The 11794-nt window shown below is 35.5% G+C and overlaps 1 protein-coding gene across 1 annotated transcript; it reads right to left on the bottom strand.

Annotated features, from left to right (window-relative positions):
* On the bottom strand, positions 1117-11433 carry LOC109851419 (T-complex protein 1 subunit theta). Its single transcript, XM_020421544.1, has 13 exons — positions 11119-11433; positions 10101-10363; positions 9333-9479; positions 8694-8855; positions 7268-7345; positions 6490-6623; positions 3625-3697; positions 3463-3540; positions 3239-3361; positions 3042-3136; positions 2279-2488; positions 1662-1719; positions 1117-1563 (listed from the first exon to the last, which is right to left on the bottom strand). The coding sequence occupies exons 1-13, from the start codon at positions 11264-11266 to the stop codon at positions 1495-1497; spliced, it is 1638 nt and encodes a 545-aa protein (XP_020277133.1). The 5' UTR covers positions 11267-11433; the 3' UTR covers positions 1117-1494.

Here is an 11794-nt window from a genome sequence, read left to right as displayed (position 1 = left end):
CGCCGCCATCGACAACAGAGAAAGGCTTCTCTAGATTTTCTTGTTCGAAGTCTTAAAAAAGCTTTTGTGTTCACCCAGTATGTTTATCTTTCTACAAACTTTTTTTCTTCTCTTTTTGAATAGTTGGTGACCAACGGATCACATGTGGCAACAAGAGAGGCTGTGATTGGCCCTCGTTTTATCCTGAGAATCCATAGCTGGTTTTGGGGCCTTTGGTTGCATCTTTGGACAAGATATATTTCCTGATTTTAGAGAAGAAACAAATTTAGAATTCACTAACTCATGTGTACGAATTTAGACTATAATTATTGTTTGGCACAAAAAGCTTTGCCTAATTACTGGCCCGAACCTCGCCATTTAACTATGAAAATATACGTATTTTGATATGTATCGGCATTTTATAGGATATTGATAAGATAACTAACATTTTAACTCGTTAAGCCATGAATACGGATGCATATACGTGTACATTTTTCGTTTTTGACTTCTAGTAGGATACAAATAAGAAATCACATATAATTAAAATGTTTGAATAAGCATCCGGACATCTAAATATATATGTGTATCGGTTAAATAGGACCAATTTTAATAATCTGGAGATCTAAGCTTAGCCATTTAGATACCTTGAATTTACTTGTAGACTCTGATTCTCCGATTTGAGATATTTTATTTTACTCTATGCAATTTTCGCATCAAACTTCACATCATCTCTATATCCATACGCATACGTCTCATCTCACGTCTTCAACATGTGCAGAAATGAACGATAATTTTCCTTACCAAAACATAAACATATCTACATTGTGATCAGTGAACAAATGCAGACCTAATAAGCACCAGTTGATTGCAGTATCCTCTCTCGATTTGCGAAGCTCGATTTAAAGACAGTGTGACCGTTCAGTGCACGTGTAGATGTAGCACATCAAGTTTATAAGCTCTAGGAACATATTATGCGATGTATTGAACTCTCATACACGCATCCGAGACCAGTAACCTGCAGAGCTAAACCAAAGATTAAGCGCGGATTATAATTCAACAAAAAGCTATGACATACTTTGAAGAAGGAAAAAAAAACTAGAGGGCAATGAATTCAATAACCATCCCACATGTATCAGAGACAACAATCGGATAAAACTGGCTTTAATGGACAAATTGAGCATTCAATCAACTAAATGACAAAGGATGCTGCCTATTAGAACCACAGGAAGCACTCAAAGATGAGCAAAATGCTGAACCACAATGCCTAACATCACAAAGGGCAACAAAATATTCTGACTATTACAAATTTCGCTGAAGTGCTACAAGATAAATGGCCAACCACTACTCAAACTAAGATGTAATTCCGGATACAACAAAAGGTTCAGCCTTTTTGTGCTCACATCTTCTATAAGAATGAGGATCAAATTTCAGTATGCTCTGCACGCACACAAACAAAAGCTTCAAAATCACCCAGCTTCTTTCTAGCAGTAAAAATTGCTTAAAAATCACACTAGTCTAGTCCTCATCCATGCCGGCAGGTTGATCTCTCCTTGCTGGCCCTCCTGCTGGTTTAGCCATTATGATCTGCAAAGGATTCGAAGTGTTGGAGTTAATCAAATTACTTTTAACAAAAATGCGTACAAAGTAAGAAATTAGTCGGGAAAATATAAATAAAGTTGCACCTGATCAACTCGGAGAACAGTGCAGGCAGCATCGGCAGCATACTTGAGAGCAAAGAACCTATTGGGAGAAAATAATTAAGCAGCGATACATTATCCCACTATAAGTGGTAAAGTTGCTTTCTTTGTACAAACGGACAAATATAAAATGTTCCACCATCAAAAGAAATGAAACCAAGTTGCCTACACCTTCCCTCCTCAAAAATTATCAAAAGATGAAGTATAGAAGTAAGCTAGGTGATCAGAATAGTCCTGACGAAGCTAGGAATCTTAGAATTTTCAAGTGACCCAAATCGGTTAACCAAAATAAATAATGTAGCTTTCCACATTTTGCGCAAGATACATGTGAGTGAACTAAGGAAATCTCAGTCAGTGCCTTTGAGGTCTGGAGAAAGTGGTAAAACGTTGTAGCAGGTAGTTGGGAGCCTCAGTTCAAGTTACCCGTAATGGTGTTTCATCTTCATCATAATTCATAAACAAAAAAATGTGTTGTCTCAAGTTAACAAAAATTATTATTGTCCCATGAAAAATGAAGAGCATCATAAATAAAAAAGCTAATGAAGAAAATGCTAAACTAAATCAATAGAAATATTGTGAAGAAAAACAAGGAAGATACTAACTTGGTGACATAAAGATCCCAGATTTTCATGGCTGAAATGTCCTTGCAGACCCCTCCTTCCAGATCGATACCAACCTTGGGGTTTCCAGCTGCATGTTCGGCATACAAGGAAGAAATGATCTCCATCGCGTTAAGCCCAGCATTTTCAGCTAGGGTTTTAGGTACCATCTCAAAGCTTTCAGCAAATTTGGCTATGGCATACTGGTCCAATCTGCAAGTAGAACGTTAAAATACAGAGTTAGAACTCAAAGGAGACAACACTGAAATCTCAATTAGCAGCCAGAAAATATATATCCACCGCTCCACAAATTTTCTTTCACCTTTTCAATTTAAGTTCTCAAACAAACTGGTTTTCTGAAAATTCCCAGAAGAAAAGTAAAATACAATATGCAAGAGATAAATTTTACATGGTTATCATTTCAATAATTCGACAGCACAAAAGCATAACAATATGACCGATCCTTGTTCTTGCAAGTACAAATATGATTTATCTTTGCTTTTGCTAGCCCAGACACCGGATAAGTCGATACACCAGGTTTAAGGGCCCAATTCAAGGAACATATGTTTATTTACATCCAATATAAGAAAAATCATTTGGTAGCTGTACATAAAAATAAATATTTTTTAAGATGATAGAATATCCAACAAAGACCACAGTACTCAGATAATGAACAGAAAAAGTTACATTTAAAAAGTACAAGGATCGCAGATTTTATGCTAGTTGTACGTGCCATCACAAAGTTTCAGCACATTCAAGAACATACCCTGTTTCTTTAAAGGAGAACTCCTTCAATTTTCTGGCTAGTTCTATTTCAGTTGCAGCAGCCCCAGGAACAATACGGCTGTCCCTACACATTGCCTGAGCGATACACACGAGACATAAGTCACATCGCTCTGTATTCACATATAAATTTATCCTACAACATAAAAGAAAACTAGATGTATCCAAACGTAATAATACCTTGTATGTATTGACACCATCATCAACAGCCCTTTCAAGGTCATCTAGTATACTCTCAGTGCTACCTCGTAAGACTACTGTCGAAACTGAGTTTCCCCCTTCTTCATTTTTCACAACAGTTACCTACACAACAGAAGCGCAAGTGGTGGTTAGATACAGGTTTTCATTACCAACAAAACACTAAAAAGGGGTAAAAGAATCATGTATTAACATTTAGAGTATACCCGTGAGCCTCCAATTTCCTCCACTGAAACTGAGTCCGCATAACCCAGGTCATCAGGATTTGGTTGGCTGAGTTTCAGCTGTGATCATAAACAGTTATTATCACACAAGTTACCAAGATTACTTAAATGTATTTAAGAAAGCAAGCGTAACGCGAGACTTACAAGAGCTACAGCACCCGTTGTACGGCAAAACCTTCGTAATTCAAACTTTGAACTAATCTTTAGAACCATGAGTCTGTACTTAGCAAGAGAATCAAAGTTTAAAAAGCTAATTATATATAAATTCATACTGCACACCGCAAATGTCATTGTCATTTAGCTCCAAACAAATTCTTTCTTCAACATGCACAATACTATAAAGCACATACCAAGATACTGCATTAAAAAAATGAAATATGTATATTGTACATCATTAGAGGTACATTTTGCATTACAGAAAAGAATACCTAGACATGATCTCATGCATCTGTTCCAGCATATATCCTGACAGGACATGTTAAACACACATGAAACCCATCCATCAAATTCACATGAACCCTATCCAAGAAATTTATCTATATAAACTCCAAATTACCATGTTGGCATGTTTTTCAGCCCAAGAGAGGGAGAAGGGGGGAAAGGCAGACCACCAATGCCAATGGTGACTGGTCAAACTACCATACTAAGATGAAACATTTACTTTTCGGAGCTCAGATCATCATAAACAAGAAGGGTGGTTAAGGAACAAGTAGCATGGCACCATTGACAAACAATGGAGAAGGCAGTAGTTCTCCCGAAACAAAGATGTGAAATCTCAGGACATATCTCACTTATGGTTCGCCTTTTGCATACAGTGGCATGTTCAGCCCAAGAAATGGAGAGGATGGAGTGGGGAAACGGGAAGATCCCCAATGCTAGTGGCGACTACTCAAGCTATCATAGTAACACAAAGTATTTACTTCTTGCAGCGCAAATCATCATAAATAAGAAAGGCAGCTAAGAAACAAGTAGTATGCCACCAGGAGCAGGCAGTAATTCTTCCAAGCCAAAGGTCTGAAATCTTGGTACAGTGTCACTTCTGGTTCGTCTTTATTAACACCGCTAGCCGGGGTTTCAACAGCATTAAATAAAAGTATTGGTATATAGAATAAGTTAGGTTAGCTAGGAGTTTTATGTTCACAAATTTCTTCTCTCTTCCGACTGACATGACCAAATCAACTTCCGATACTTCAAACCTCATATATCCTCAAGTATTAGTCGTCATTAGTGAGTATCAACTTTTATCGGTTGCTATTACTCAATCATGGGATCATATCCGGTTACTGGAAATGTTATGTATTGGTCTCCACCAATACTACAAACCTTGTCCAAAAGGTCTCCAAATACCTAGATTTTCTCAAGGAGAATATTTTTTTTCTTTCTTTTTTTTCTTTTCCCCCATTTCTGGCAACTAAAAAAATACTGAAATTATAAGTTATGTTAGAAACCAAGTAACAAAAGCATCATCTGAGCCGTATCTGATCCGTTTCCACCCTCCTCATATCTCCTCAAGTATTAGTCGTCATTAGTGAGTATCAACTTTTATCAGTTGCTATTACTCAATCATGGGATCATATCCGGTTATTGGAAATGTTATGTATTGGTCTCCACCAATACTACAAACCTTGTCCAAAAGGTCTCCAAATACCTAAATTTTCTCAAGGAGAATATTTTTTTTCTTTCTCTTTTTTTCTTTTCCCCCATTTCTGGCAACTAAAAAATACTGAAATTATAAGTTATGTTAGAAACCAAGTAACAAAAGCATCATCTGAGCCGTATCTGATCCGTTTGCACCCTTACTCGCCAGAGATGAAGCCTCTAAAAATAACTAAATTTTCCTCAAGGAGGTGAAGTTTTACACAACCGATGAAATACTGCAATTTTATGTTATGTTAGAAACCTAGTAACAAAAGCAACAACATCATCCTTAGAATAGCCTACGCTCAGATAATAACAGATGGCTGCATCATAAAAAATTAATCAAAGACCTACTGACATTCAGAAAAATGAATAAAGTAAGATCACTTTTTGTCTTCATTAATGTCAGCTGTTCCACTCAGGATATATTTGCGGGAACATCAACAAGTCTTAGCAAACCCCCCCCCCCCCCCCCCCCCCTCAAAAAAAAAAGTGAAAACAACCAACTGTAAACAGGCCCTAAATTTAGCGCATGCATACAAAATCTTCCATTTTCGACATTAATTTTCATCCAAGATATATGGTATATCTGGTTGAATAGAGAATTTTGCTATGCTCAAACCTAGTAGTTTATACTGAATTTAGTATAGACTAAAATCTCGAACGATTAGGTTTCATGTCCCTTTTACGCATGCACCCTGAAAAGAAAAGAGGCAAAAATGTAATTGATTGTTTTAGAATGAATAGAAGTTGGTCGAACCAGGGTCTAGGTCAACTGTATAACGAACTCTGGCCTCCTAATAATAGATATAGTAAGCTTAATGAGCTAAATGAAAAGAAAGAATCATGTAATAAAACACAGAAGCATATGCCTCATTTAACTAGATTTTCAACTGGCCAATCAAAGGGTAATGGGAACAGGCTGATGTAAAATTGAATTGGAATAAGTATTAGATCCACCTCAAATCCCACCCCACTCACAACCAAACAAAGCGAACAAAAGAAAAGAATCAATAAACAATATAGTTTATCTTGGTACAGAAGAACTAAACCATAAGTTTCCTAAAATAGACACCAAATTTACATCTGCACCCACGATTACATATTAGCAAGAGTAATTAGCTAATTGAAAAGAAACAATGACTTATTATGAAAAAGAAGAAATGCGTGCTTCATGAACCAAATGTCCCAAAGGCTACTCTCACTGGAAGAGGCAAAATCTTGATGTAAAATTGTTATGTGAAAAAAGCATATCAGAAATATTATGTATAATCCAAAAAATAGGGAACAAAAGAACTCCAACCTCATTATGAATGCAAAAAATGATTGGGTCACTGGTAATGAGAAAGGCAACGAGAACAGCCCACTTACTTGTAACGCTCACAAAAATGTAAAGCCATCTCGCCAACTGCAGCTCCACTAACAACAACTTTTGCACCTGAATCTGCAACAGCCTTTATTAGCTCCTCAACTTTAGCTTCTTCAGTTTTAGCATAATTCTCTAACTGCACAAAGGAAAATACACCATTAAATAGTACTTCTTTGCCTCTATGGAATTTATATGCATGTCACACCATTCAATAGTTGTAGGATTATATTTCACTCAAAAACATTAGTTATAATGTGATAAGCTTTGCAGAACCAATCCATATAATTAAACGGATAACTTGAGATGAAAACGAACTTGCCCATGAAATACAAAGAAAAAGAAATCAAGTTTGAATACAATTTCAAAGCTGTCAGATAATAAGACCATGCAGCTACATTCACATTTGCATTTAGATTAATGTATACTATTTTCAACAATTAAAATATTTTACATAATACATAATATTTTGGATATCATTCTAATTAACTCAACAAAATCTTTTAGACCAGGTGATTAGTTACAAATTCGGAAAGCATTTCATAAATGAATCATAAAAGCAGACACAGTGAAATAAGTAGATGTTGCATGCACATCCTAGCACTTTCTAATATTTAGCTTTCAATAACCGCTCGAGGCACAGTGATCCAAAACAAAACTTTCCAAAGTGTAGCAACAAGATAGATCAGAATTGAAAATTATGAATCATTTTAACAAGGATAAGAAAGAATGAAAATAATCAAATAAGCACTGAACCAAACAAAGCAAAGCATATAATAGTACCTCTTCAGCATTATGTATAAGAACAGTTCCTTTGGTCTCGGTTGCAGATGTATCGACGCCTCCAACAAACACAGCAATCTAAGAAAGATATGAAGGATATGACAAACTGCAGATTTGATATATAATAAGGCAGTGGCAAATCGGCGCGAACTGCTATTTCGTCTAGAAAGTACATGACTACCAGACCGAAAATTTTGAAAACCTGAGCAAATGGGAGTATACACCACCCTCCCACCCCACCCCCCAAAAAAAAAAACCTAAATTTTAAAGCCACATTCTCAATGGTAAAGCTGATGATGAAGAATTTTGAAAACTTCAAAAACATTTTCAATAGTGAAAGCATAGACAATATGACAAGTTAACTACAAACTAAGTCTAGTAAATAATGTTACGCTTCAAAATACATCTACATCTGACTACAAAGATAGGCACAAGCCCTAGCTGTGACGCTACTGTATTGTGTCATATAAACAACCTTCACATATTTGTGTTTACAGATTTACAAGTCAAAAATAGTATAAGAGCACAGAAGTTTATAAATAAAGAACCTTAAATAATATGAATCTTGGGCATGCCTGCGTATCGGTGTAGAGGCAAATCTATTTAGATGCTTGTACCTAATCAGTAATCCGCTTAACCAATTGTCTATAAAAAAAATTACTGAGATAGATCCAGTGATATCTTCACAGAAAGCTCTCATAAGAGAGATTGCTTTCATTGAGTTAAGAGGTTTCTAATATTAAGGATAAAGTGAGAGATAAATAATTAAAATGATTTGATCATATGCAACGAAGGCCGATAAATCCATACATATGAGAAGAATATGATAAAAACTAATAGAATAAGGACTAAAGATAGGCCTAGAAAAAACTTGGTTGGAAACAATTAAACAGGATCTGGTAGTGTTAAAGTAGATAATCCTTAACAGAATTGAATGGAAGAATAGTTCATACGGTGGACTTCTGACTGAAAATTTGGGATAACAGCTTGCTGTTGTTGTAATGGCAACATATGGGTGTCATCTTTAAACATTTCCAAATAAATTGGTCAACATACAACCAAATTTCTAAATATTTCATGTTGACAGTATGAAATTACCCATAATGCCCAGACTAATTTGTGGGATAATGAAAATACTTTCAAGTCTAATAAGAAATAATTGACTCAATTTGCTGACAGAGTTCAAATAATAAAAAATAAATCGGGGAATTAGATCACATATGACATGTATAGTCACCAATAATCACATGTTAAAGACATGAAGTAAGAAATAAAGTATTTAGCACACTAATATTATTCCTAAGGCCTTATATATACACTAAGTGTTAATAGATTTTCATTTGCCAAAATTACTAGCTATTTATTATAACAAGCATTAAAGATTGTCTAGAGATGAGAATAATTAGAAGAAGAAAGTAGAGAATACCTTCGCCTTTTCCACTTTCTTTATACTTCCAACAGCATCAGTTTTCAAAACCATACCACGAACTATTGAAGAATTGTGAAGACCACCACCAACAAGCTTTGCAACTCGAACATTGTCAACATTGAAGTTTGTGGGATTCTTGGGGCAGACTTGAATGCATGCCTACAAAACAATGATTACACATCAAACTTTCCAGAGGATTAATGTTCTGATTTGTGTACACATGCAGGAGTGTCATGCTCTTACAAGGATTCAAGGTGTTGGACACATCAAGTGTCAAAATCCAGATACAATAACATAGCCATATATGTTTGTCACATGATCACATTTCAATATATACATACATACATGACTGTGTACTTTTGCTATTTATATGTAAACAAACCTTATTAGTAAAATGATCTATTAAAAGTAGTTACTCATTGGCTAAAGAAGCACAACATATTCCAACTTGTATATAACTTTAGAGGAAATAGAATTTTAATAAAATTCAAGTATTCGACACACATGAACACAGGCATCATGTCTAGGTATGTCGAACGACAATTTCTTGTGAGAAATAGGGTACTATATATCACAGGAAAAAGAATGGGGAAGAGATAGAGAAAAAGAAAGGGGATATTCTTTCCAGGTACTTACATCAGCAATAAGTGGGCACAAAATATCTTCTTGACCAAACTGCTTGCTAGCAACAGCAGACTTTATCCGGGTAATAACTTCATCTTTATTTCTCACATCCATAGTTTCTGATCCCTTTTCCACCAATTCATCTAAAATTTCGAGCACCTGGCAATAAACATCCAATATATCAAATAAGAATATGAACACCATGAGCCTTAGAAAGCTTCACTAAAATATACTCACAAATTAATAAGGCTTAAAATATATAGAAATGACAAAACGAAACTGGAGAAAGCTATATGACCAAAGTGTACCACACAATAGAGTTATGACTCAACAAGCATCAGAAAAGAATATCAGAACATTCTAATAAACTGCATATAGTCTTAAATAAGGCAATTGTTAGCTGAACTTTATGCTCGTGCTAACGTGAAATTGTTAGCAAAAATATGCATCTCATCTATGTTTCATAGAACTAAATTATGAGTAGATCTAGATATCCAAATTTGAATAGCTTATGGATCATATGGACGCTAATGCATTATTTTAAACATCATTTAACAAATGATAATTGGAGATAAATTCAATATTTTCCAGTGATCTGTCATATAAGTAGAATAGAAGACTTGGTAGTTTCTTTTGTTATCACCTATATATTAATGACAATACTTGATATTTCATGGCCATATCACTTGCACATTGTACCTGAAGGATCAATAGGATAGTAATGATGCAACAATCGACATTCTATCAAATACAATCAATCCATTAGATTCACAAACAAACCTTCTTAATAGCCTTTGTATAACCACTAATGATCTCACTGGGATGAAGCCCCATCCTAATAAGCTCCTCTGCATTCTGAAGTAGTTCCCCAGCAAAAGAAACAGTGAGATTAGCACCATCCCCAATCTCCTCCTGTTGAGCCTTGCCACCTAGAACCAATATTTTAGCAGCAGGATGCTGGACCTCAAGCTCATTAACAATAGTGGCTGCATCATTTGTTACAAACAGTTTGTCCAAATGATTGATGACCATTTTGTTCATCCCTACAAGATAAGGAAAGAAGATTCAGGATAAGAGTCACAAATTCGGAAGTGGTATCTCTTTCTAAGTCCTTTCCATAGAGTTATTTTCAAGTACCAGTTGGTATACAAGAGAAGCATGTCGCTCAGGCATTTCCCAATTATTTTAGTCATGGAAAAAGAGATCATCGTGACGACACAAAAAGAACACATTTTTTATATCCATTAAAAACAAGTGATATAAAAAATCATATACCTTTACCAAGTCCTATTCCTTGTTAAACCCATGTCAGTTTTCTAGCAGAAGAACACTAAAAGACTATTCAGCGAGTTACATGTATTTGTTTTTCACTGTACACTATTAACAACAATACTAATGATCTCTTCTTTTGGCTCAATCCTGAACAATCTCAAAATTGGATGAACATCTAAGCGATTTTTAGATTTATAGATCATGTTATCAAAAGAAAGCAACCTAAAATCTTAAAAGGAAACTTTTTTCGAGTACGCTTGCCATCTAAATCCCTCTTCACTTAACCATACCCACTACTAGAAACCCAAAATTTTCTTTTTGACAAAAATGGGAGTGAAAAATAAAAATTACTATAAACTCTCAAATAAACCCATGGATTTTTGTTTCCCCCACCACACCCTAGACATAAAAAAACGGAGCAAAGATTGACTTGTTTAGTGATTTGTGTGTTTGTAGAGTTACTTACAAATAATGAAAATGAATCAAAACAAAAGAAACTGAATCAGACAAAGAATCGGTTGATTACCATTGGGACCAAGAGAAGTTCGAGTGATCGTGGAGAGCTCTTTGCAAGCATCGATGTTTTTGAGGACAGCTTCGTCGAGGCCAGAGAGATGCTTGTGCCCTTCCTTCAGCATCGATTGGATCCCATACGATTGCAGTTGAAAACCCATTGTCCTATAAGATACCAGATAGAAAGAGAGAGAAGCGAAGAGAGAGGAACTAGGGTTTTTGAGTTTGCGGAACTGAGATCAGTAAGCACAGTGCCGATTTTTCTCGAACGAGTTTGGTTTTGGGGTAGAGGAGGGGGGCCGGTTTTAGGGTTTGGGCAAGCGGTGCGAATCCGTTGCTAATTTTGTTGGATCCGACCCCGGATGTAAGGCTAATGAAAACCCAACCAACTCGTGCGATATAAATTGGGCAAATTTCGGAAAACTACCTCGAACTTTGATACCATTTGCACAGAACAATCATGAACTTTATATGTCAGAGAAAACTTTTCTCGCTTAAGGGTCTGTCTGTTTGCATGTAAGTGTCGGATGAAAGTGAGAAAATGACTATTTTTTAACATTTTAGGTGTTTTTTCTGTGCATGTAAATAGTTACTAAAGTGAAATGCAATAAAGTTTTTTTAATAGAAAAATGACCAATTTTCATTTGCTTAACAAAGAAGAGTGTACATCCATTGAAAATACAGACACA

Source organism: Asparagus officinalis, chromosome 8, assembly GCF_001876935.1.
Source record: "Asparagus officinalis chromosome 8, Aspof.V1, whole genome shotgun sequence".
NCBI lineage: Eukaryota > Viridiplantae > Streptophyta > Magnoliopsida > Asparagales > Asparagaceae > Asparagus > Asparagus officinalis.
Note: the sequence above shows the minus strand (reverse complement) of the source record. Positions and strands in the feature narration are given on the sequence as shown.

What these genes read in the sequence shown, in the direction of transcription:
- LOC109851419 (XM_020421544.1), bottom strand. Translation starts at nt 11,266, where the DNA reads ATGGGTTTTCAACTGCAATCGTATGGGATCCAATCGATGCTGAAGGAA. An exon ending in AGGAAATTGGAGGCTCACGG is followed by an intron (nt 3,362 to 3,462) that starts GTATACTCTAAA and finishes TCTGTTGTGTAG; the next exon opens with GTAACTGTTGTGAAAAATGA. An exon ending in ATGGTGTCAATACATACAAG is followed by an intron (nt 3,137 to 3,238) that starts GTATTATTACGT and finishes TGTATCGCTCAG; the next exon opens with GCAATGTGTAGGGACAGCCG.